We start from the raw sequence: 27,804 nt of genomic DNA, 5'->3' as shown, positions 1-27,804 counted from the left end.
TGGCCCATTATCAGTAGTATACATAGAGAGAGGAGAAAACTCAAATCAGTCGGCAGAGGATGTGGCCCATTGTCAGATTCTAATGTGGAGGTGTGAACATCCAGAGCAGAGAAACTGCTTTTGTAACGGCCAGCCATTCCCAGTCTCTGTTTAATCCTTGGTTGATTGAGTCAAATTTGCAAATGAATTGCAAGACAAAATATGGACTAAGTTGGCAATGGGGTTTGTTGCAAGGAAAGGTTCCGGGATTGGTGGTATTGTGGTATAGCCTGTGGTTGCCAGTGAGAATCCTCATAAGGTTGGGAGGTTGTCTGTAGGAGAGAAGAGGCCTGTCACCTAGCGATTCCTCAGCTCCCATCCCCTATTGCCCCTCCTTTACTTATGACACATTGATGACCTCATTATCATTTGGACCCCATGGTAAAGAGACACTAGAAGAATTCCACAGAGACTTTAATAATGTGCACCCCACCATCAATTTATGCCTTGACCACTCCACACAAGACATACATTTTCTGGACGCTACAGTACAAATGGCCTGATAGTACCACACTCTACCAGAAACCCATTGACCACTATACTTATCTACATGTTTCTAGCTTCCATCCTGTACACACAACAACGTCATTTTACAGTCAAGCCCTTAGGTGCAATCGCATCTGTTCTGATCCTACTAACAGAAACCAAAATGTACAAGGATTTCTACCAAATATTCATAAACTTGAATTACCCACCAGGAGAAGTGAAAAAAACAAAAATCGACAGGGCCAGACGAATACCCAGAAACCTACTACTCCAAGAGGGACCCAAAAAGACCATAACAGAACACCACTGGTCATTACCTACAGCCCCCAACTCAAAACACTGCAACACATAATTAAAGACCTACAGTCTATCCTAAATCAGGATGCCACACTCCAGAAGGCCCTAGGTGACAGGCCTGTTCTCTCCAAACTTTATGAGGATTCTTACTAGCAACCACAGGCTGTACCACAATAATACCAATCCTGAAACTTCTTTGCCACAAACCCTGTTGCCAACTTTGTCCACATATCTATTCTGAAGATACCATCACTGGACCTAACCATGTTATCTACAGAATCAGGGGCACACTCTCCTGTTCCTCAACTAACATCATATATGCCATCACGTGCCAACAATGCCCGCACAACATGTATACAGGACAGACTGCAAACACTCTTCAACAAAGACTGAATAGGCACAAAACAGACATCAAAAAACTTACACACAACCTGTCAGCCAGCACCATGTGCTTAACTGAAAAGGAACTTTAAATGTTTACAGAGAGAATACTCAGAACTGTCATTATAGTCAAATTTGACCCATGTAGTTTGAACCAGGACAGTGATTACCTGGCCAATTGTAAGGACTCTTTCACATACTTTGTTTTATCTGACTCTTAACTTCCCCACTCCACACCCCTCTCCTGCCACCCCTCTACTATTCTGATTTGTCAATCTTGATCACAATTTTTGGACCTCTGTGCTTTATATATTGAGTCTGTTCTGGTAAGGCTGTGAGCTGAAGAAGTGGGTCTGTCCCACGAAAGCTCATCACCTAATAAATTATTTTGTTAGTCTTTAAAGTGCTACATGACTGCTTTTTTTGTTTTGATAAAATGATGAAGGGTTTGGAATGGCTGCTTTATGAAGAGAGAGTTAAAAGGCTAGGACTTTTCCTCTTAGAAAAGAGGAGACTAATTGGACATATGATGGAGGTCTATAAAATCAAGAGAGGTGTTGAGAAAGTGAATAAGGAAAAGTTATTTACTTGTTCCCATAACATAAGAACTAGGGGCTTCCAAATGAAATTAGTAGGTAGCAGGCTTAAAACAAGCAAAAGGAAGTATTTCTTCATGCAATGCACAGTCAACCTGTGGAACTCCTCGCCAGAGGATGTTGTGAAGATCAAGACTTCAACAGGAATCAAAAAAGAGCTAGATAAATTCATAGAGGGTAGGTCCAAGAATGGATATAAATGGTATCTAGCTTCTGTTTATCAGAAGCTGGAAATGAGTGACAGGGGAGTGATCACTTGAAGATTGCCTCTTCTGTTCATTCCTCTGGGATACACGTCTAAAGTGCAGGGAACTGTAGGCAAAAGAGACACCAGAGAGGCTTTTCTGACATTTGGCCTGGCCACATGGGGCCAAATATTGGGAAGAACCCCTCTGCCGAGACATGTCTTCTGCCTTCTGGCACAAGGTATTCAGGGATACTGCAGGCGAATGCTTGTTGTGTTTTTTTTTTTTTTTTTCCTGAGTGTGGTCTCAGAAAAGCAGAAGCATTGTTTGGACACAGCAGACTTGTTGGTAGACCAGATGTCTCCTGACAGAAACTTGCAGTCTAGAAATATCCTTCCAGTCCAACATCCTGTCTTCTGACAGGCTATTTGATCTGACCCAGTGTGGTTGTTCGTATGTTCTTATTTACCTAATACTTTTTATCAGAATGCAAACTCAGTCTCTCATCTTTTCTGGTAAAAGTTAAATCTGAAAATAGCATGTATAGTACATCACATTTGAATAATTTTTGGCAATTAGGAACACTCTACAGAGTGCTACTATGAAATGAAACTGTTGGCTACATAAACAATATTGTCTTCAATTTGACCCATTGTTTTGACTGAACTTTTACAAGGAAGCAGAAAGTTTTTCATGCAAAAATAATGCAATTTAAAGAAAAAAAATCTGAACCCACTCTAATTTGACAAGACCCAAGCAAGTTGCCATACAAATTAGTTAATAACTCAACACACCTGGTAACCTATGATAATAATTAACATAGCTTAGTTAAGTAATAGAACAAGTTACCTGTTTAGGTTATGAAATCCCAGTTTAGGTTACGAAATCCCGGCTTTTAAGAACTGGTTAGGAAAACATCTGCTGGGGTAATGTGTGTACACTTAATTCTGTTTCAGTACTGGGGGATAGTAGATGACCTGTAAAAGTCCCTTCCTGTTCTACATGTCTTTTGATTCTGTGATAAAATAAACAGCATGTTATGAGAATTGTGAGACTAAAACCAATCTGCATTACAAAATAAAATGTGTCAATAGATGTGTACAAAACCAATTTTTTTTTTGTTATGGTTGGAAGTGCATCCTTAACTTTTGATTTTAATTTGACTGTACACTTTATAATCCTATGTTACTATCTGAAAAATGGTAAACATGTTTCTCACTGAAACAAGAACTCACTCCCCCCCATTTAGAAGGGCAAACAGCAATATCGCCATCTAGCGTTATTTATGCAAAAGTGTAACTTTTTTTTCAGGTGCTTTTGGAAATTGAATTTTGAGTTTGCTGTATACATATGTTCTGCCATCACCAAAACTGTGTGGTCTGAAGCAAAAGTCTTATACTATTCCATCATGATCCAAGAAATGAAACATTTTCATTTATTACTATTCTCCTAAAAGTAGCTTTATCAGAGAGTATTACAGCAAGGTACTCAGTGTAAATCTTGTATAACTGAAGTTTGGTGATTCTATAACTTACTTTACTAACTTCATTTACACAGGGTCGAGGTGGCAAGAAGTTTTATATTGAATTAAAAGAAATTATGGAAAGGGACCCCTTGACTCAACTCTGTGAAAATGAAATGGATCTTATTTGGACTTTGCGCTATGACTGTCGTGAGAATTTCCCACAATCACTGCCAAAACTGCTGCTGTCTGTAAAATGGAACAAACTTGAAGATGTTGCTCAGGTAAAGCAAATAGCAAAGATAATGTAATAATAAAGCAGGCAAATCACGAGGAGCGTTGTTCTTGTAACAGAAACATTGAAATGTTTGTCATGCTCAACTTTGGTTTATAAACTGGACATTTAGGCTTAGAGCCACAAAGGTATTTATTCCCCTTACTTCCATTGATTTTAGTGAAGCTTAGGAACCTAAATATCTCTGTGGATTTGGGACTTCACTCTTTTGCTTTCAAAGAACCTTTATCTCAAGTGAGATTTTAATAGCAATCTAAAAGTAAAACATGAAAAACCAGTACCAGAACACTTTTTTTTCCTCTCTAAAGTTCAGACAGACAGTATGTTGAATTCCCTCTGAGTTGAAAAAAAAAATTTAAATTATTCCTAGGAAGATGTCTTTCTAATCCCACCAACGACTGAAAAGGAATACTAGACAAACTGTAAGCCTGCTTCTCCGGAAGGGACATGGTAATGAGCAGCACAGAAAATGCTAATAGTATGTGTATGCAAATTTGCCACACCTCATTAGCATACGCCCACATGATTCAGAGTCTGGAAGAAGCTCTTCTGGACTCCAAAATAGTCTTGTAGACGTGCGGCTCACGGGGATCCCCCAGAAGGAAACCCCCATTCCGGAAGCCCCCTCTTCCTCAAAATTTTCTGGGCTGCTCATTACCATCCCCCTTCTGGAGGAAGGGGCATGTGTAGAAGCAGCCTAAAACAGGGAGGGAAAGGACTAAGACTGACACAGTTAATTTATTGTTTTATTTCCCATCCACAGTTTTAGTTCTCTCCATCTCCCAAATTTAGGCTGTGATCTAAGAAACATGTCTGGTCGGTTTTGAGCATGTGCATGAGCATTCCCAGGATCATAGCCTTTAATAAAACTGTAAGTCCAAAACCTTAAAGTCAGGTTGACTGTACTTACTCAGAGGTAAAACCTTTAGAAATTCATAGAAAAACTGATTGTTGAAACTGACTAATCTATAGTTATTGAAGAGAGCAACTAACTTTCACTTAAACATCTTGCTACAAAGTATCCTATAACTTACTTCAGTGGGATTATTTGCTTGAATTAGCTCTTCCTAAAGTTGTTATAGAGGTAATTAGGGCTGCAAGTTTTGATGTTAATATCAAGCTAGGATGGCATTTCATCATAGTGAAGCTATAGAGGGTGATACTGTGTGTGTGTGTGTGTGTGTGTGTGTGTGTGTGTGTGTGTGTGTGTGTGTGTGTGTGTGTGTGTGTGTGTGTGTGTGTGTGTGTGTGTGTGTGTAAAATATACAGTAAGGTATATGCAATGCTTTTTTGTCCCAGTACTTGCCAGTGATGAGTACTGGCACCATGGCGGCCAGTGGGGGCCGGGGAGCCTGCTGAGTACTGGCTTCTTTTTTTACGAAAAGGGCAATGGTATATGAGTTTGTACTGTTACTTGAACTGGTACATCTCCATTTTTCACACTGCCCCAGAAAGAATTCTAGTCCTTTAATGCTTGTTGCAAATAGGTAGAAACCCATGGAACATGTCTCCTCGATTTGCTTAGCAATGTACAACTGGATTCATGACTAACAAACTGTACTGTGGTGGTGTTTAATATCAGTAAGGCATGAAATTCCCCTGAATTCAGTTTCTCTGTCCCCAGAGTTATTGAGGAAGTGATACATGTGGAATTCTGAAATGTCTATTTTTCTAAGGTGATTATAATATGACAGTATTAGTAACAGAGGCCATTTTCATTTTAAAAATGTGGAACAGTGTTAGTAACTTCATCTAGGAAAAGCATACAGCTTTCATAGTTGCCATAATGGATGGAGAGAGGTTGTTCCCAGTAGTGATGGAGGCAGGAAAAGGAGCAGTGGTCTCAAGTTACGGAGGAGAAGGGCGAAGTTTGATGTTAGGATCAACTATTTCACCAGGTGAGTGGTGAAGCACTGACATGCATTACCTAAAGAGATGGTGGAATCTCCATCCTTAGAAGTTTTTAAGTCCCAACTTGACAGAGTCCTATCTGGGATGATTTAATTAGGGCTGATCCTGCTTTAGACAGGGTGCTGGACTCCAGGACCTCTTGAGGTCCCTTCTTGCTAGGACTCTGATTCTATGACTGTATAATGTTCCTTTATCTCAGACTGATTTAAATGTATAAATGTAGCAAAAATAATGGATTTCTCTATTTTTAGTGAAATTCTATCTAGTCCTTCTGTGTATTCAAAAAGCTTATTATTGTAGCAGGTGTGGCAAACCTATACAGCCCCAGACAGCTTTAACAGATCCAACACACAGTGTAACAAAGCCAGATGCTTTCTGCTCTATGTCTGTTTGCTTTAATTTGAAATTGGCTATTACTGGAACCATGCTTTGAATGGCACTTGTGATTTTAGAGGCTCACACTGACCGAATCTGTTTATCTGTGGATATAGTTGACAATATTGTAGTAGACTATCATACTAACCTCCCATGCGAATCAATTGAAAGACAATCTATTTTAATGTTTGTGTTCTGATTAATGTCTGAAGCTAATGTGGTCTTCCTCCAAATTATGGATATAAAACTGTCCTGGGAGAGTGAGAACCTCGTTAATCCACAATGTGGAACTTCTCCCCCAGCCCCCTTGGCATGCACTGTACGCATCATGTGACTTTTTTGATTGGACAGCTGAGATGAAAAACTTTGGTGCCAGAATCTAGGCAGCAAAGAGTGTAAGGATAACAACTACTTTGAGGTCCTGTGGCACCTTATAGGCTAACAGAAAAGTTTTGAGCATGAGCTTTCGTGAGCAGACTCACTTCATCACATGCTGGTCTTGGAAATCTACAGGGCCAGGTATAAATAAGCCAGAGCAAAGGTAGGGATAACATGGTTAGCTCAGTCAGCAAGGGTGAGGCTTACTACTAGCAGCTGATCTGGAGGTGTGAACACCAAGGGGGAGGGGAAGCTGCTTTTGTATTTAGCCAGCCATTCACAGTCTTTGTTTAAGCCTGAGCTGAGGGCGTCGAATTTGCGGATGAATTGTAGCTCAGAAATTTCTCTTTGGAGTCTCGTCCTGAAATTTTTTTGCTGTAGCATAGCTACTTTTAAGTCTGCTACTGTGTGGCCCGGGAGATTGAAGTGCTCTCCTACGGGTTTTTGTATATTGCAATTTCTGATATCTGATTTGTGTGCGTTTATTCTTTTACGTAGAGACTGTCCAGTTTGTCCGATGTATATAGCAGAGGGGTATTGCTGGCACATGATGGCATAAATTATATTGGTAGATGTGCAGCTGAATGAACCCACGATGGTGTGGCTGATCTGGTTACGTCCTGTAATGGTGTTGCTGGTGTAGATATGTGGGCCGAGCTGGCAACGAGGTTTGTTGCATGGATGGGTCCCTGAGTTAGAGTGACTGTGGTGTGGTGTATAGTTGCTGGTTAGGATTTGCTTCAGGTTGGCAGGTTGTCTGTGGGCAAGGACTGGTCTGCCTCCCGAGGCCTGTGAAAGTGGAGGATCATTGTCCAGGATGGGTTGTAAATCCCTGGGGATGTGCTGTAGAGGTTTTAGTTGAGGACCGTAGGTGATGGCCAGTTTTGTTCTGTTGGTTTCTCTCTTGGGCTTGTCCTGTAGTAAGAGGCTTCATGGCACACGTCTGGCTCTGTTGATCTGTTTTTTCACTTCCTCAGGTGGATCGTGTGGTGTGTCTGGGATGGAAGCTGGAGGCATGAAGGTAGGCCTAGCGGTCAGTGGGTTTACGGTACAGGGTGGTATTGATGTGGCCATTGATGTGGCCACACCACATGATCCATTGTCTACAGCCAAGCACTAAGATATAACCGCATTTGCTCCAACCCCTCCGACAGAAACAAACACCTACAGGATCTCTACCAAGCATTCTTCAAACTGCAATACCCACCTGAGGAAGTGAAAAAACAGATCAACAGAGCCAGACGTGTGCCACGAAGCCTCTTACTACAGGACAAGCCCAAGAGAGAAACCAACAGAACACCACTGGCCATCACCAACAGTCCTCAGCTAAAACCTCTACAGCGCATCATCAGGGATTTACAACCCATCCTGGACAATGATCCCCCACTTTCACAGGCCTCAGGAGGCAGACCAGTCCTTGCCCACAGACAACCTGCCAACCTGAAGCAAATCCTAACCAGCAACTATACACCACACCAGTCACTCTAACTCAGGGACCCATCCATGCAACAAACCTCGTTGCCAGCTCTGCCCACATATCGACACCAGCAACACCATTACAGGACGTAACCAGATCAGCCACACCATCGTGGGTTCATTCAGCTGCACATCTGCCAATATAACTTATGCCATCATGTGCCAGCAATTCCCCTCTGCTATATACATCGGACAAACTGGACAGTCTCTACGTAAAAGAATAAACGCACACAAATCAGATATCAGAAATTGCAATATACGAAAACCCGTAGGAGAGCACTTCAATCTCCCGGGCCACACAGTAGCAGACTTAAAAGTAGCTATCCTATAGCAAGAAAAACTTCAGGACGAGACTCCAAAGAGAAATTTCTGAGCTACAATTCATCTGCAAATTCGACGCCCTCAGCTCAGGCTTAAACAAAGACTGTGAATGGCTGGCTAAATACAAAAGCAGCTTCCCCTCCCTTGGTGTTCACACCTCCAGATCAACTGCTGGTAGTAAGCCTCACCCTTGCTGACTGAGCTAACCGTGTTATCCCTACCCTTGCTCTGGCTTATTTATACCTGGCCCTGCAGATTTCCAAGACCAGCATCTGATGAAGTGAGTCTGTGCTCACGAAAGCTCATGCTCAAAACTTTTCTGTTAGTCTATAAGGTGCCACAGGACCCTTCATTGCTGTTACAGATCCAGACTAACATGGCTACCCCTCCGATACTACTTTGAGGCGTGTCCCTGTGGGTGCTCCACATAAGATACCTTTGAACCCCATGCTTACAATTGGAGATTTTTCAGCAGCGGTACTTCTGGCAGAAGAGCATATGTGGTATTTGGCTCATGTTGTAGCAGCCATTAACGGTTGCATGCTACCTTCCATCCCTCAGTTCCTTCTCTACTGCCCTTGGCTAAGGTCAGAATCTCAGCAGCTCCAAGTCTACCTTCCTCCAACATTGTTTTTCCTACCCTAAACTCTTTTTAGGTTACCCCCATTCACTTTTATTAACTTTGATTGCTTTAGGGGGAAATGTTTGTTTCCTCAGCACCATTTGATACTAAGAACCATCAACCGGATTTTAAATGATGTGCATCATGTCTGCTGTCTCTTGCCATCTCAAATGACCAGGCACAATACCTCCACTGCTTAGGTGGGGCACATATATCCCAAAATGTGCCTGCTACAAAAAAAAAAAACAAAAAAAAACCCAACCCACAACAAGAAGATTCCTAAAAGCCAGAGATCTCCAATTGAAATTAATAGTCATGGAGAAGTCCTTTAGGCCCATGTCAGACCCCCAAGGCTAGGTCCCCACTGGGACAAACATCACCGGCAGCCACCTCTGATCAAGAACCATGGCAACAAAACATAGGCTTTCAACTTCACCCCATGGAGAACAAAAAAGCGTTCTCTGTCAAAAAAGATATCCTTTATACCAACAGCACAGTCTGCTCTGGACCTTTAGGCACTGGGCCCATGAGGCCTTCAGATTACCTGAGGGGAAAGGGCTAGTGTGCAGCCAAAGAAGCATGTGGCCACTCTCCCACCTCCAGCACCGAAGAAATGTGTACTGGCTGCTGCAAGCCAAATCAGTGCTGGCACCAAGTTCTCAAACACCTTCGGTACTGGTAGTGGTGAGATTTCCCCCACCCCAATATCATCAGCCTCCAGGATGACAGTGCCAACTGCATCATAGTTGCCAGTACTGACGTTCCAGTACAGCTAATGTGAATGACCCACTTGGACTTAGCGTTAACTTCTGTACCTGGCACACCCCACTTTGGTACCAGCATTACTCCATTATGTCAGGCACCAACAATAATCACCGCACTGCTAGCTTGGTAGCTTTGTGCTTATTTAATGAAGGTAAAGAGCTCAAACCAGCAACGTACACACCTTGACAATATTCCCCAAAGCAGCCCTTTGTGCCTCCACAGGTATCAACGCAACAATGGCCACCATATCCCTGGATGCCTCTAGTATTGATGCCTCCAACTTGGCCATCCTGGGACCTCTGAGTGCAGTACCAACCACAAGTTCAGTCTCCTCCCAAGTAGGCCACATTACAGCCCATCCAACCATCCTCTCCATCTCCTACCTCCCATACTGTCCTGCTCAGATTCTTGTTTCTCTAGTTCCTCTTCTGGTTCAGTATCTTACCTGTATGTATTCTTCCTTACCAGATGAGATGATAATGCCCCACCACCAGCTTCAGGGGACAACTTCAAGTCCTTTCAAGAACTTCTCTTTAAAAGGGTAGCTGACTCTCTTTAAAAATATCTTTAGCTGAGCTACCAGAGTGCCAGCATAAACTTAACAATATCTTACATGCCTCCTCATCCATCAAGGTAGCCCTTGCATAAATGAGGCCACCCTGGACCCTGCCAAAGAAATATGGCAAACTTCTGTGTCAGTACCGCGCACCACTAAGAGGAGTGACAGAAAATATTATGTACCGCCAAAAGGGGCAGAATTTTTATTCACTCGTCCAGTCCCTTGTTTTCTTCCATTGTATCCTTCTTTCCAACATGCCTAGAGTTACTCTTGGAGCTATTAAAGTATTTTGATTTTTGCCCTCTAAATTTGCAGTTGAATGGATTACAGCATTGAACTCCAGACAAGTCATACGCATCACCCCACTCATTCTTCACCCACTTGCATTCCTTTGTACATATGAATTCTCTTACATTGTTTACTCATTCCAATGTGCTCTTGCACGTCTACTACTGTTCACTTTAGGGTATGTCTATATTTATGGGGGGTGAGGGTTGGCACGCTTCAATCAGTCTTCTGGGGACTGGTTTTTGCTGCATGTGTGAAGATGCAGCAAAATTGATCTCTCTGGACTCGGTCATCAACTCTGATACTGCACGTTGAAGTGCTGAGTAGGGGATGTTGGTGTGAGCCCGAAGATCCCTAATCTAAACCGGGGAAGAAAGATGATCCTGATATGTCGATTCTAGCTATGCAAATAGCGTGGCTAGAATTGCGTATCTGGGGTGGACGTTGATCCTTAGTGTAGACCAGACCTAAGGCTTTTGGCTTGTTTTTACTAAGTAAACAGGTAAATGTTTCCCCATAAAAATGAGAATGTCAGTCATGGTCTTTGGGGTATGTTTACTACCAGTCAATAACTAAACAGTTGTAGGAAATGAATTGACAGGCCTACATTGTTTCTTTTTTTTTAATTGAAATATTGAAGAAAATACATTAAATGATGTTATGGCTGTTAATTGCAAAAACATTTTAGAAGAAAACCTGTGATAACCTTGTTTTTTATATATTTATCAAGTATCTTAATGCCCACTTTCTGGAAGTAATGAATTTTTCTTTGCTATAGTAGAGGGAGATGATTTGATAATTGAGTAATGTATTTTGGCAACATTAATAAGTAAGGAGTTCAAAATTCCATTCTAAAATGTTATTTCCTGCAAGCACTTATGCACGTGAGTAGTTCCATTTAATTCAATAGGAGTGTTTGTGCCTAAAGTTACTCATTGGGTAAGTGTTTGTTTGAAGAGTCAGGGGCATATTTTGATGTGAAGTATGTAAATTTTTATATTACTCTGTTATGTGTTTCTATTAAGAATGAGAAAAGAGAGCAGATTCTGACCCCCAGGGCACTCTTAAATCATGGTTAATGTAGTGGAGTCCTTTAGAGTGAGAGGGAGGAATATTCTAAGTCATACTGTGTGGTTTCAGTATCATCCACAGTTCTTGAACCATACGTCCATGAAGAATAGCTCAGAAATCCATAGAGCATGTGGTCTAATATTTCACTCACTCCCATACCTTCCTTTTATCCTTTTCTAACCCTTATGGATCTAGCTTCTTGGCATGCAGAGGTCAAGGTCTCCCCTGCATGTAGCCCCAGAATCCTACCACCTTATCCTCCAATGCAATAGAATCATATTCATCTGTTTTAGCTACACCTGCCTCCACCCAGTGGTGCAGATGTAGGAAAGATTTTAGCCATGTCACAGTGGCTAAATGCAATTTATAAACTAGTCCTTCATGGGGCCACACATGATTTATAAAGTGTGGCATTCATGAATGTTGGTTACATGTTTTTAAACCTATCTTATGCATTGATAGTAGGGGCCTTGTACTGTGGGGGAAAAAATGACATTGCTTTTGAAGCTAATATAACTTCATTTTATATTTTCAAAATGAAAGTTATTTGAATTAGGATCATTACTTGATTAGCATGTAATAGATCCCACTTAAGGGAACTGTACAAAGTTTCAAGCACCACATAAAGGCTACAGTTACACTAGTGAGTTTTGCCAACAAAACCCTGGTTTTGTCAACAAAACTCCTGGAATGTACAAAGACAGTGTTGTGTTGATAGTTTGTTGAAAAAACTCAGCACTTCTGCCAGCAGTGTTCTGCCTCTCAGCCATGAGGCATGATGTTGCTGTCAACAGATTCTGTCAAGAAAAAAAAAGTGCGTGGATGTTCTGGGGGTCCTTCTCTCAACAGAGAGAGCATCCAGAACAATAGGCAGCCCTGTCTGCTGTCCTTCCGGGTGCCTGTTTTGTTGAGCAGAGCACTCTTGTGGCTGCGCTTGTTGACAGGCTGTGTTGGGAAGTCTCTTCTGATAGTGACTTCTGTTGACAAAGTGTCTTTAAAGTGCTGCTGGACTGCTTTTTTGTTTTGTAGCCAAAATGCTGATTAAAGGTTTGTCACCCTTAAGTGATATCCAGGACTTTGTGTGCTCTCTCTGCGCTCAGATCAGAAGGATCTCATTCAGACTGTACACACTATATTTTAAGATCACTATGTGCGTATAATAGATTTCCAAAGCTGTACACAGTAAATACATTTGTACAAAATTAGGGAAGAAATTGTAGGTTACAGTACTAGCAAGGTGGATAAATAAACCAGATATCCTCTCTTTGTGTAGCACATTTTAAAAAATGAAGCATTTTGGATGAACATCTGAATTTCCAATTTGTTGATTTAATATTAATATTAACATCAAATTGTTTAATATCCTGTATTGAGTTTTGGAATATAATTGAACTAAAAAGCAGGATTAATGCACCCCAAAATGTATTTAGTTTAATTTCACATTTATATTTTAGTATTGATTGTAATAATTCATATGTTTAGTAAATATACTATAGCATATTTTGAAAAATATTACTTGATTACTCATTAGTCCAATATTATTAAATCTGTTTAGAGGCAAGAGACTGCCATTTTTGTATAAATTATAAATTCCAAAAAGCAGAGTTTCTACCATACCTAAAAAGTTCCATCTTACAGTAGTTCATGCTTCCAGATTTTAAAATAACTATTTAAATAAATCGATGTTATGGCTGAGGACCATCACAACAGCATCAACTATTTTCTCTGGGTAAAGCACAGTATTTTTACCCTTTAGAGATTTGAATAATTTCTTTAACTGACAACAGACATTGCACTGTCTACGTGTGCCAAAAATATTTTAACCATTGTAGTCACAAAATATGATCAAAATCATTTGGTTGTTTTTTTTGAATGCTATTTGCCAACTTAATCGAGTCTCAAGAAATTGTGTAATACTTTAACAGCAGAACATCTTACTCCAATAAATTATTTCAGATATTCTTAAAAAGGGCAAATAAAATACTTTGGACCAACAGCAACACTCAGAAATTAAAGTAATTTTATTTGTTAAATATTTCTTTTACATACTACATTATGGTAACTGTTACAGCAGAGCAATCATTTGGAATCAATATGTCTAAGTCAGTGTTTCCCAAATGGTGTTCTGTGGAACCTCAGGGTTCCACAAAGTGAAAATAGGGGTTCCGTGAGAGAATTCCATCACAATAGCTGAGTCCGTTGCGGCGCTCTGCCCTGCCACCTCTGAAACAGAACTAAATTTAATTGGTTTAACAGCCGGCAGGGTGGCAGGCGGGATCCAGACATTAAACCAACCAATTTAGTTCCATTATTTCAGTGGCGGCAGGGCAGGGAGCCGCAGAGAGCCCCTCGCTCGCCCCACTACCCAAGTGGCCACACCCCTCCAGTGGGTGTGACTCGGCTTACCCTTGACTGCAAAACACCTCCACACCAGGCTTCCTTCTACTAGGCACATGGCCACCCAGTATAGTCTCCCCAGCCAGCGCCACAGATGGGTCAAGTATCAGAGGGGTAGCCGAGTTAGTCTGTGTCTTCAAAAACAACAAGAAGTCTTGCGGCACCTTATAGACTAACAGATATTTTGCAGCATAAACTTTCATGGGCAAAGACACCCCCCCCACACACACTCACGCATCCGATGAAGAAGGTCTTTGCCCACAAAAGCTTATGCTGCAAAAATCTGTTCATCTAGAAGGTGTCACAAGACATCTTGTTGTTTTTACAGATGGGTTAGTCATAAGAGCCAGTTTCGGGCTGAGAGGGGCAGTTAATCCTGGGAATGGCAAGAGGCTTGGGGTTGAGAGGAGTTAAGTCTGGGGATGGGAGGACGGGTTTATGCGATATGGGGTAGAGCTTGGAGATATGGGGGCAGATATGAGGGCTGAGGCGTGTAAAACCTGGAGATGGGAAGGGCGGGTTTGGGGACCAAGGGAGTAGAGCCTGGGAATGGGTTTCTGCAAAATTGTTTTGAGTTTAAAAGTATTCCGTGGCCAAATAAAATTGGGAAAAGGTGGTCGAAGTTATCACTCATATCATTGTTGCTGAGGTGCTTCATCGGTACCAAAGGGCTCTGACTTTGACTTTGGTCCAGCAGCAGAATGAGAGGACGCAGTTAAGTGAGGGATTCGTAGAAAATGGATGTGGAAAGCACATCTCGGATGGTATTAAACAGATTAAGGAAAGCTATTCACTCTCATTCACTGCTCCAGCTGGGGGTCGGGGGACAGCCAAAGTCTGAGCTCCTCTGCTCTGGATGTTGATGCCAAAGGTGAAACTCCCAGCAACAGGATCTGGGCTTCAGCCTTAGGCCCCAACAAATCTAAGACAGCTCCAGTGACCACATTAACATGAGGTCACAAGTCACTATTTGAGAACCATTGGACTAGTGAAAACCAATCAGATTTCAGGTGTCATTGAGTTCTTTCCGCTATCTGTTCTAGAACCTCAGCAGGACTGACAGTTGGGAAGCCTCACTTCCTTGTGTAATGCTTTTGGTATCCTCTTCATGTGCTGCAAGATTCTAAGGCATGTCTGCAATGCAGCAGGGAAGTTTGATTCCCAGCAAGGGGTAGACAATGACTCAGTGGCTTATGTTGAGCTAGTTTGCTGGTGTGGACGTTGTGACATGGCTGGTGGCTTAGGTTAGCTGCTGAAGTCCAAGCCTACCTAATCCCAGGGGCCTACGCTTGGGTTGGTAGCTTGAGCTGCTGCCAGTTCAGCAGCCTCCGTGCTATTTTTTCTTTTTTGTGCAAACTCCAGCTGAGCTACTGTGAGTCTGTCCACCCACCCTGAGAATCACACCTCCCAGCTGCAGTGTAAATATAGCATTTCTTTCACAGGGTTAAGCATTTAATCTTTTACTTCCCATGCACTCATTTATATTGATTTTAATTTTTAACCTGGTTGATACTGAAAAGTGTAGGTTGAAATAAAATATTGTAATCTAGATGTAATGATTCTTCATAAAATGATTTAGAAAACTTTCAAATAAACTTCCCTATTGCCTTGTTGTGCTTTTAAAAACAGATTTAAGAAAGGAAAAGTTTTTAGCCAAATAAGACAAGTACCTTTGTCTTTTGACTTTCACAGTGTGATCAGCAGGTGCTCATTTGGGGCACTGAGCTAGCAGGTCTAAAGGTCCCTCCTAATGAAAATGTAGAAGAGGAATGTAAACAAGAGCAAGCTGTACTTTAGAAACTCTCTGGGCTTTTTTGCAAGTTGTTTAACTCTTGCTTCCTTGGAGGTCACATCAGTTACTGTTTCTTGCTTTATTAACCTCTGTCTTCTAACTTTTTAACAATTGAATGCAATCATAGCCAAAGTGGTATGAAATTAATATTTTAAATTATTACTTGAGCTCATATTTGGATATAATAAGGCTATAATTTAGTTGTTAAAATTGATCACCTAAAAGCATATTTTTATATTTTAATAAGTGTCCTGATTTTCAGAAGTGCTGTTGAGGTCAGCATTCAGCCATGGCATATCAGCATCTGGAATTTTTGTCTGCTTCAGCTTGTAGATCTCTATTTTGATGGTTCAGCACCTGCATTGGTGCTCTGGCTTATTTGTTTTGGTTTTTTTAAGTGTTGAAGTGCCTATGTTGTTAGTGTTTCTGTATCTGCTTTTGTTGTGTGCATGGGACGATCCTTGCTGCATCAGCTTAGTATATTTTTAGAGTCTCAGCACAAGTCGTTATAGTACTTTAGCTCTGTCATGCTGCTCCCATTTAGTGTAACTGGATATTACCATCTCTGGACTGAATATGTGGTGCATCAGGTAGTATGAATATATGTTTGTCTAGCCAAGTGTTATTTATATGCCACATAGTGCAAAGATTATCTTGAAATCTTTCTGAAGCCTACAAATGTAATTTCTTTTCATAGGTCTGTGTAACTGATGATAACCTCACTGACTGACTGAAACTGATTTTCTTCTCGGGGATTGTAACATGGGCATTTGAGTTAGTTTTGTTTTTATTGGTCTGCATCCTTGACAAGCCCTATCAATGAGATTGCACAGGATATAAATCAGCACAGAAAATGGACCCTTAAATTTTAAATAATGGCCTTGGGTAGTAATTAACATTACAAAATAAGGGTATATGTGGCTGAAGACATTCAGCTCTGGATTGGCATGAACTTGGTGAATTGTTTTCCCCCCACCCTGAAGCGCTGCAAAATGAGACCTTCTCTGACAGGTCAGAAGCATGTGGCAATAGCTCTTTGGAAGCTGGTAATGCCAGTTACCCTTTCAGTGGGCAATAAATTCGTAGTGGGCAAAGCTATACTGGGGACTGCTGTGATCCAGATAGCCAAGGCAATCAGTACCCTTCTTCTATGAAAGACAGTGACTTTGGGAGATGTGCGAGACAGAGTGGACAATTTTGCTGTGATGGGGTTCCCCAGCTGTGGAAAGGCAAAAGATGGAGTGCACATCTCTATCCTGGCACCAGACCACCTTGCCATAGAATCATAAACTATCAGAGGTATTTCTCCATGGTGTTGAAGATGTTGGTGGATCACAAGGGCCATTTCACCAACATCAGCCTGGGATGGTAGGGAAAGGTGCATCTTTAGGAACTCTGGTCCATTCAGAAAGCTGTAGAATGGAACTTTCTTCCCAGACCAGAATATCACCATTGGAGATACGGAGATGCCGACAGTGATCCTGGGTAATACAGCTTACCCTTTGGCTACTTTACCGAAATTTTTACTTAAATAATCAAAAATAAGATAAATGTTCCAAATTATCTGATTTTTGTTTTGTTTACTTACCGAAAACCAGATTCTACCAAAAGCACCCCAGCAGAACAGCACAAAATTGGAACATTTTCACGGTTTTTCTTAGTCGATTCAACCAGCTAGCCTCGTAATCTTCTCCTTTTGTTAACGTTGCTGTTTCAGATAATTATCACCAGGAAAATCTGCCCATCTAATTTCTCAACAGGGTATTGAACAGGTGACTGACTATAGATATTCTTGCTTTTAAAACAGCTTCAGGCTCTTCTTCAAATATGGTCAAAACTGCCCCCTCGAGAAGCTTTAGAGTTGCTGGATTTCAATTATCCAGACCAGTATGTGAGAGAATATGCAGTGGGCTGCTTAAAGCAAATGAGGTAGGTTGTGATAATTGTTTAGTTGTTTAAGTACTGTTGGCAAAAAATTGCATTCTATTTTTTTTTAACAAGAGAAAAAAGGATTCAGAGTCAATAATAGTCTAATAACACATTCTGTCCTCTCACGCATCTGCAAGTAAAACAGTACATACAGACAATAACCCTATGTCTACATGTGCCCCTCCCTTTCGAAAGGGACATGTTAATGAGTGGGTTTGAAATATGCTAATGAGGCTCATTAGCATAATGGCAGCTGCGGTGATTCGAAAGTGCAGTTTTTTTCGAATCTGGTGATCAGAAGAAGGGCTTTCGAAAACGGGGGGGGGGGCGCGGCCTTTCGGAAGGTCCCATCTCCACGGGCAGTGTGCGATTCAAAAAGCTGCACTTTTGAATCGCCATGGCCACCGTTATGCTAATGAGGCACTGCATATTCATTGCAGCGCCTCATTAGCATCTTTCAAACCCGCTCATTTACATGCCCCTTTTGAAAGGAAGGAACATGTTTAGACCCAGCCCTAAATAAACTCTTTTTGAATGTGTCTCAGTTATAATCTAGTCTGGTGTCCATTAATACCTCTGCCATTCTGGGATTGAAGTTCGTGACATTCCCTTCCAAGAAGAGATCTAGTAGTATCCTCTTCTTAAAGAAAAAAAGTGTCTTTCTTCCCCTCTTAGTCAGTGGAAGTCTCTGTAATGTGAGGCCCTTTGGCATTAGGGAGAAGTACAGACTGCCTTGTACCTGAAAATAGACTGGTCCAGTTACTTACTGGACCATTTAATAAAAAGGTAAGTTTTAATAGCTGTTGATTTCAGTTTCTTCTCAAAGATAATGTCTCCTGCTTGCAATTCATTCATTATAGAGTAGATTTCTGCTGTTGTGTGATTTTTTTTTTGCTCCAGAATAAGTTGAACTTTATTATCATTTGCAGAATTACTGCACTTCTCCTGTCCCTGACTTCTGAACTTTTTATGTGATGAATAGCTTTTTATTGTCAAAGCTAGGTTATTGACAAAATAGTTTGACTTCTTTTAAATGTAAACAAGCAATTGCTCTGTTAACCCTGGTTCACCTAATAATGCTGAAATGGTTCATCTGGAATGATTACTAAGAACGTCTCCAAAGCAAAATTCCTTTCAACAGGATGTCAGGACTCAATTTCTGACTTTTTATATGCCTTATAGAATACATTTTCTTGCATTTTTACTCATGTTAATCTAAATGGTGGTAATCATAGGGATGTAAGGGACCTCGAGAGAGCTTCTAGTCAATCTCCCCTGCCCTGCCCTTGCTGAAGTAGGACCAAGTATCTGTAGACCATCCTTGACACAAAACAGATTTTGGGTGTGTATATGTGTGTCTCCCCTTCCCCCCAGGAATTGATTAATTTATTTATCAGGATATTTAGAAGATTTTATTATCTCCTTCCAGTGATGAAGAACTCTCTCAGTATCTTCTTCAGCTTGTGCAAGTTCTGAAATATGAACCTTTCCTTGATTGTGCCCTCTCCAGATTCCTGGTCGAGAGAGCACTTGCTAATAGGAGAATCGGGCAGATGCTTTTTTGGCATCTCAGGTAAGAATTGTCCTTTTCTGTTAGTGTGAGTGGTGTGTATCATCAGCAGGCAAAATAAACTCTTTCGTACCAAATATACCGTCTGGAGATTTTTCATCTTAGTTATTTCACTGTTACCCAATATTGTATGTTTCTTTATCTTGTGATGCCTTAATTTGATGTTAATGGTATGAACTTCATAACATCAGAAAACAAATTAACAATAACAGTCTCTAAAACAAAAGCTCATTTTAAAAAATTACAAAATTGCTCCATCTAGGAATTAATACTGTCATACATTCAGAAATCATATTTCTCTAATTTGTTTCATATATAAATTTAAATGTTATAGTTTGATTTTATTTTTGTGTGTGCGTGGGATCATTAGTTTTTGTTTGAATACTTTTTAAATGGTTTGTTCTGGAAGCAGGGGGACTTATTTGGAAAATGTACCTATTCCTCATGATCCCTTGGGACACCCTCCCTTTTTCCTCCCAATACTCCACTCTAGTTTAACTGAAGCCTAGCCAGCATTGTTCCCTCCTTAATTTATCAATACCACTGCTAGCCAATGAGGTACTGACAGCTGATATAAAAGAATTCTTTCCTTCCTAGAGATTTAAAATGCCTCTGGAATTTCTAGGCCAAAGAATGAGGAAATAGCAATTGCAGAGCTGGTTGCTATTACAGACTCTAGCACCTGGCTGCTGCATTATACGATCCTTTGGGAACGTGGTTCTTAATTAAGATATTGTTTTTACAAATGTAGGTTTTCATTTTAGTTGTCAGAGTATTATGTTTTGTCTTTAATTACAGAAACAATAAGTTCCTATTTTAATAGTTTGAAGATATCTGTAAAGTAGATACAATCTGTCTTTGCAACTCAGCGTTTTTATTTTTTTTCTTCTGTTTTCACATGATGCTTTCTCTAGGTCAGAAGTGCACATACCTGCAGTCTCAGTGCAGTTTGGTGTCATTCTTGAAGCTTACTGTCGGGGAAGTATTGCTCACATGAAGGTGCTTTCCAAACAGGTATTGATTGTTCAAATATTTGTCTTCACTTGTTCCTGGCTTGCAAGTGAAATACCTATTCCATTGATGATACAGGGGTTAGCTGCAAGCTCCTTTCATAAGAACATGGCTAAAGAGTAGAAAGGGCTAATGAGAGAGACATAGGAATGGGGAGCCCTGGCCCTAGGCCACAGACACAAGAAGCAGCAGGGGAGCCCAACAGGAGGAAAGCAACCTTGTATGGCAGCTATTTGACTATTACTCATATTTGTAAATAGGGTGCATTCATCTTAGGAGGAACAATGGACATAGGTAGTTACTCTAAAGGGTCACTTCCTGCAGCTTTGGCTTTTGTTAGGAGGTGATTCAAACTGTTTCTTTAATAAGGAGGCTGAAATTGTAATGGAATCTTCATAGATCACTAAAATGAGAACACAACAGATGTAATTTTTCTACCTCTATGGAGGTACCAGTCAAGATGAGCGGTGAGGCTCATTTTTAAACATGACAGTAAGCTGCTGTTAAATGATCTGCCAGTGTTTTCATTTCCAAAGCTTGTTCTGAAGAGTTTTATGTGTCAAAATTGCATAAACTTAAGACGTGAGCTGCTACAGTAATATGTATTTCTGAAAAAGAAGTAATAACACTGTTCAGTTTACATAATGCATAGTGAAGAGGAGAACGTGTGGCCAATCAGCCATTTCCCTAAGGTGCTTGTACACAAATGCAAGAAGCTTGGGAAACAGGAAAAATTAGAGGCCCTGACACAGTCAAAGAAATATGACTCGGCTGGAATAACGGAGACTTGGTGGGATGATTCACATAAGTGGAGCACGATCATGGAAGGGTATAAACTGTTTAGGAAGGACAGGCGGGGGAGAAAAGGAGGAGGTGTTGCACTCTATGTGAAGGAGCAGTATGATTGCTCAGAGCTCCAGTATAAAGAGGGAGAAAAGCCAGTGGAGTGTATCTGGGTTAACCTTAGAGGCTGAAACAACAGAGGTGATGTTGTGGACACCTACAACCAGATTAGTGAGATGAGGTAGATGAGGATTTCTTCAGACAGCTAAGAGAAGCTTCCAAATCACCAGCCCTGGTTCTCAGGGGAGATTTTAATCATCCAGACATTTGTTGGGAGACCAATAGATCAGCACACAGACAATCCAGGAAATGTTTGGAGAATGTTGGGGATAACTTCTTGGTACAAGTGCTGATGGAACCGACCAGGGGCCGTGTGCAATTTGACCTGCTGCTCACAAACAGGGAAGAACTAGTAGGAGAAATAAAAGTGGGTGGCAACCTAGGCTGCAGCAAACATGAGATGGTAGATTTCAGGATTCTGACAAAAGAAAGAAAGGTGAGCAGTAAAACATGGACCCTTGGTTTCAAAAGAGGAGACTTTGACTTCCTGAGAGAACTGATGGGCATGATCCCTTGGGAAATGAAGAGGAAGGGGGAAAGAGTTCAGGAGAACTGGCAGTATTTTAAAGAAGACTTACTGAGCACACAGGAACAAACCACCTTCTTCGAGTGTCCCCGTGGGTGCTCCACAATAGGTGTTGGGCTTGCCCGGCGCCGCAGATCGGAAATCTTCCAGCAGTTTCTCCTGGATCACGCATGCGCCGGTGCGCGCTGCCCCCCTGCACGCCCCCAGCCGCGTGCGCGATCCGGTCCCCGCCAGTTCCTTCTCAGCCGCCATCGGCTGCAGATGGAATCTACTCAGGCTAAGGCCAGAGTCAGATTAAATAGTGGTTTTTTTCTAAGTGTCATTTGTTGTTTTTGGTTATTTAAAAAAAAAAAAGAGAGAGAGAGAGAGAGAGAGAAAGCGAAGACAAAGAGAATATCAAAAAAAAAAAAAAGAGAGAGAGGAGCGGAGAAGAGAAGAACGGACGTGAAGGCCATTTAGGCCGCCCGCTGCCCCGCAGGCCGGTGATCACTATTCGGGGTGGAAAGGCACGGATTAAGTGCTAAGTACCCTATTAACAGTAAAGGACTCACCGCAATGGCCTCTTCAGGTTTTAAAAAGCATGAGTCATGCCGTGAAGCTATGCCGGCCTCCGTGGGGCATAGCGAATGCATCCGATGCCTGGGGGAATCACAGGCTACCCAGAAGTGTTCTCACTGTGCTAATCTCACAGCCAGGGCCAGGAAGGACAGAGCGATGAGGCATAAAATGCTCTTGTTGATAAGGCTCTCCAGCCGGACTTGCCGGAGAAGCCTCACCCAGAAGGGCCCTCTGGGTTGCATAAGAGGAGGGCAGTTTTCTCTGACCCCTTAGGTGCAGAAACGGAGGAAACTCTCCCTGGCTCAGTCCTTGCCGGCATTTGCGGTGAGTAGGACGAGCGGCGCACACAGCCCCCAGCCGCATACTCAGGCAAGCGGCAGCGCACGTGGCAGAGGCTGAGCCTCCGGTTATACAACAGCCGGCACGCACGGCGCCTAGAGTGTCAGCGAGGCAAGCGCCGGACCCGGCGGCACCGCCACAGGTGGCACCGGCCCCCGCGACACCAACAGTGCAGGGGCGCCAGGCACGGAGCCTGCAGGCACCGGAGGAGGATACCTGCACGGCACCGACAGCGGGGCTGAGATCCCCGGCACGGAAGGGGGCGGTGCCGGCCCCGCAGGGGAGGGGCAAGGCAAAATCAAAAGCCCAGCACCACAGTCCATCTCCGGACAGGGCTGCGCTGCTGTTAGCACCAAGCCCTCCCCCTGTGATACACACACCACACCGAAGGCCTGTCTCTCCACCGGCCCATCTGGAACCTCCTTCTCCGTTCCTCCAACCAATGTCACCATGGCTTGGGCCACCTTCACCATTTCTGGGATTGGATCCCCTGGAGTACTATCACAAGCCAGTTTCACCTCTATCTGTGTCGTCGCGGAGGTCTCGCTCTCCCAGACATCGGGGGTACACACCCCATGAGTGGTCTAGGTCTCCATCCCCAGACCCTTGCCCATGCTGCCATGGTCGTCCTTATCACGCTGGACACAGACACCACAGGCCTACACCCAGGGGCAGGTTCCCCCCGGCCGCTCAATACCCCGTGGGCACTCCCGATTGGGGACGGAAACACAGTTGTCTCAAGGGGAGTTAATTTTAGAACCCCGAGACTTTCCTTCACAATCCTCCAGCGAGCAAGTGTATCATCGACCGTAGGAGCCTGAGGGTTTGAGGGAGGTTTACCCTAGTGGTTCCTCCTCATCCTCCCCAGATGAGGCCATGGCCCCCGGGGATATCTCTCCCCCAGATGACCTTAAACAGTTTCAGGAGCTGTTTAAAAGGGTGGCTTTCACGCAAGACATTCAAACGGCAGAGGTGCAGGAGAAACATCACAAACTCCTGGAAAATTTGAGACCCCCGGCTTCGTCCAAAATTGCTATTCCGCTGGACGAAGCCATTCTGGAGTCAGCCATTACTATATGGCAGACTCCGGGCTCTGTTCCGCCTACGAACAAGAGAGCGGATAAGAAGTACTTTGTCCCGGCAAAGGGCATGGAGTTCCTCTTCAGTCACCCACAATCAAATTCTTTGGTGGTCAAGTCGTCCCAGCAGAGGTCAAAGGCTTCTCAATACAAATCGGGGGGATCGGACAAAGATGCTAAGAAGCTAGAGCTGTTTGGCAGGAAGGTATACTCCTCTTCTACCCTGCTGTTGAGAGTGGCAAATTATGGGCACACCTAGCAAACCATAATTTTGATAATTACTCCAGGCTTACTCCCCTCATGGATTCACTTCCAGAAGACAAAAAGCCGGTGTTAAAGGCGATTATTCAAGAGGGCTACACAGCATCGCGGACGGGAGTCCAGATTGCCCTGGACGTGGCGGACACAGCGGCACATTCAACGGCTACAGCAGTGGTCATGCGTAGAGAATCCTGGCCCCAGACGTCAGGTATCCCGAGGGACCCACAGGCGAAGATCATGGACGTTCCCTTTGATACATAAAAGCTGTTTGCAGACTCAACCGACTCAGTCCCTCACTCCAGTAAGGACTCGAGTGCTACACTTAGAACCTTGGGCATTTATACTCCCCCATACAGGAGGGAAAAACTTTATCCTCAGCAAAGACGCTACACTTACAACCACAGCGTGCTCAATATCAACGGGGCTACGGCCACGGGTGCTATCAACAGCAGCAACAGTACAGAACTCCTAGGCGACGTTCTCAACAAAGCCGTACGCCCTCGGGTCAGGCCCAAAGGCAACAAGTTTGATGGGTATGTCGGGGGCTGCACTATCAATACCCTCGCTCAATGCCACTCTCATCTCATATTCCCTCGCTCAATGCCACTCTCATCTCATATTCCATCATCGCCTCCGACCATTCCACTCCCAATGACAAAAGATCACCACAGACAAATGGGTGCTGGAGATCATAGCCACGGGTTACACGATCCCCTTCCAGTCGCTTCCACCGACGAAGCCTCCCACCAGGCCTCACCTCAGCGACGCTGCCACGAGGCGAGGCTCAAGCAGAAGGTGAATCACCTTATGTTCATAGGTGAGGTGGAAAGAGTGCCGGAATAATTCCAGGGGAATGTTTTTTTATTCACGCTACTTCCTACCAGAGAAGAAAACAGGAGACTGGAGGCCCATCTTAGATCTTCGGGGCCTCAACCGTTACTTGCGCAAGCAACATTTTCGGATGATCACAGTTGCCTTGGTACTCACGGCACTGGACGATGGAGACTGGGTTGCAGCGCTCGACTTGCAAGATGCTTACTTTCGTATAATAATCCACCGGGCACACAGGCGCTTCCTCCGCTTCACGGTCGGCCAGGAGCGTTTCCAGCACAGGGTTCTTCCGTTCGGCCTCTCCTCGGCCCCCAGAGTCTTTACCAAAACCCTGGCAGTGCTGTCAGCCTACCTGCACAGACAGGGGGTGTTTATTTTTCCCATATCTGGGCTACTGCCTGCTAAAAGGGACCTCGAAGGCAGAGGTCTCACGCATGATACGCGTCACAGTGGACACGTTTTTCTTCGCTGGGCCTAGTCATCAACCTCGCAAAGTCAAAGTCTGAACCCACACAACATGTAGAGTTCATAGGGGCACGCATAAACTCTATCACAGCAAGGGTGTACCCACCCGACACCCGCTTCCGCGCCATCAGTTTGCTGGTGCAAGTCATCACATACAGCCCCACGGTGCCAGTCTTAACGTGCTTACAGCTGCTGGGCCACATGGCAGCAGCGACGTTTGTGGTACAGAATGCCAGGTTGCACATGTGAAGCCTGCAGCATTGGCTGGTGAGTGTTTAAAAACCGGCATCCCACACTGTCCACAGGGTGGTGTCGCCCGCGACAGAGGTGCGCAGATCCCTGGCGTGGTGGGAAAACCCTGAGAATCTGCTAGTGGGGGTGCCTTTTTCACCAACCACAAATTTCTATTTTTCTTACTACCGACGCCTCCCACATGGGATGGGGAGCGCACATCGGTGACAAGGTAACGCAAGGGGTATGGTCCCCTGCGGAACAGACACTGCACATAACCATGCTGGAGCTCAGAGCAGTGTTCAACGCCTGCAAACATTTTCGAGATTACCTACGTGGCAAGGTAGTCAGGATTCAATACCGACAATACCTCCACTATGTTTTACATCAATCGACAAGGAGGAGCACGATCCCCATGCCCTATGTGCGGAAGCAGTCCAGTTGTAGAATTGGTGCATCGCCAACAACATAACGTTGAAAGCCTCATACTTGCCGGGCACTCACAACGTGAAAGCAGATCAGCTGAGCAGGCGCTTCACAATCATGCACGAATGGCAGATCTGCTCCGATCTGCTACGGTGCATTTTTCGTACATGGGGGTTTCCCCAGATCGATCTGTTTGCCACAAGGTCTTGCACAAAGCCAGAAGGGAGGGAGCTCGCATGATACTCATAGCCCCGTTTGGGAGCGGCAGCAATGGCTTCCCTTGCTTTTGCACATGTCGGACCACCCACCGCTCCCTCTACCGGTGGCGCCGGACTTACTCACGCAGGCTCAGGGGGTCCTTAGTGCACTCGCACCCTCAGGGTCTGCACCTACAAGCATGGCTAATCCATGGCTCAGCTCTTTAAAGAGCACGTGTACGGAGGGAGTACAACAAGTCCTGGAATGTAGCCGAAGGACCTCCACCAGGAGGACTTACAAGCAGAAATGGACTCGATTCACAGCCTGGTGTTCCGCCAAGCAGTTAGCTCCCCTTGACGTTCCTATACCTGTAATACTAGAATACTTATTGGACCTCAAGAGAGGCGGGCTTTCTCTATCCTCGCTAAAGGTCCACCTTGCCGCTATATCAGCCTTTCGGCATACAGAGGAAGGGCCCTCGGTATTCACCCATCCTATCGTAACCAGGTTCTTGAAGGGGCTGGTAAACCTGTACCCCCCTCGGAAACCGCTTCCACCATCATGGAATTTGGACTTGGTGCTCAGCACGCTATCGGGTCCACCTTTGAACCATTAGCCACAGTTCCCATACGTCTCCTTACGATAGGAGAAAAAAAAACAAAAAAACCAACCTTCCTCCTTGCAACTACGTCAGCCCGCAGGGTGAGTGAGCTCGCGGCAGTGATGGCAATGCCGCACTGCACAGTATTCTCAAAGGAGGCGGTAACCTTAAGGCTGCACCCAGCCTTTGTTCCAAAAGTCTTTTCGGAGTCCAATCTTAACGAGCCAATAGTTTTACCCTCGTTTTACCCAAAGCCTCACAGCTCCAGCAAGGAGGCACGCCTGCATCTCCTGGATGCGAGGAGGCCGTTGGCCTTCTACATAGACAGAACTAAGTCCTTCCGGAAAACGGACAGGCTCCTAGTCTCTCTCTCTCTCTCTCTCTCTCTCTCTCCCAGGTCAAAAGGAGAAGGTCTCTCTTCACAGAGAATCTCTAAGCACATTGTGTCCTGTATAAAAATGTGTTATGAGCTTCAAAATGCTCCTTTGCTGGCCCCGCCCAGGGCTCACTCCACCAGGGCGGTGGCAGCGTCAACAGCCTTCTTCAAGGGCATCGCGTTAAAAGACATCTGTAGAATGGCGAGCTGGTCATCTTACGACACCTTCGCCGAGCATTATGCCCTGCCTCGGGTATTCGAAGAAGATACCCATCTGTCGACAGCAGTCCTCTCGGGGGCAAGCTGCACATAAACGGATTACCCACCTCCTTACTTGGGTTACTGCTGGGTAGTCACCTATTGTGGAGCACCCACGGGGACACTCGAAGAAGAAAGAGAAGTTACTCACCGTAGTAATGGTGGTTCTTCGAGATGTGTCCCCGTGGGTGCTCCACCACCCGCCCATCCTCCCTGCTTTGGATCTCTGTCTAGTGTTTTTCAGGAGCATCCAAGGCGGTTGGTCAAGGAACTGGCGGGGACCGGATCGCGCACACGGCCTGGGGCGCGCAGGGGGGCAGCACGCACCGGCGCATGCGCGATGCAGGAGAAACTGCTGGAAGATTTCCGATCTGCGGCACCGGGCGAGCCCGACACCTATTGTGGAGCACCCACGGGGACACATCTCGAAGAACCACCGTTACTACGGTGAATAACTTCTCTATCCGACTGCATAGGAAGAAATGGAAATGCAGTAGGCAACTAGCTTGGCTTACCAGGGAAGTCCTTTGTCAGCCTAAACTCAAA

At 43.9% G+C, this 27,804-nt stretch overlaps 1 protein-coding gene across 4 annotated transcripts in view; it reads left to right on the top strand.

The window, feature by feature from the left end:
* PIK3CB (phosphatidylinositol-4,5-bisphosphate 3-kinase catalytic subunit beta) overlaps nucleotides 1–27,804 on the top strand; it is a 189,254-nt gene that overhangs the window by 129,732 nt on the left and 31,718 nt on the right. For 3 of the 4 annotated variants that reach the window (XM_075004356.1, XM_075004357.1, XM_075004355.1), the window contains exons 12-15: nucleotides 3,542–3,730; nucleotides 17,504–17,625; nucleotides 19,055–19,198; nucleotides 20,110–20,209. In XM_075004356.1, the coding sequence (XP_074860457.1) occupies nucleotides 3,542–3,730; nucleotides 17,504–17,625; nucleotides 19,055–19,198; nucleotides 20,110–20,209 (555 nt within the window). The remainder of the gene's footprint in view (nucleotides 1–3,541; nucleotides 3,731–17,503; nucleotides 17,626–19,054; nucleotides 19,199–20,109; nucleotides 20,210–27,804) is intronic. The other variant, XM_075004359.1, reaches the window with a different exon arrangement.

Source organism: Carettochelys insculpta, chromosome 10 (genome assembly GCF_033958435.1).
Source record: "Carettochelys insculpta isolate YL-2023 chromosome 10, ASM3395843v1, whole genome shotgun sequence".
NCBI lineage: Eukaryota > Metazoa > Chordata > Testudines > Carettochelyidae > Carettochelys > Carettochelys insculpta.
This window is presented reverse-complemented; position numbering and strand designations above follow the sequence as displayed.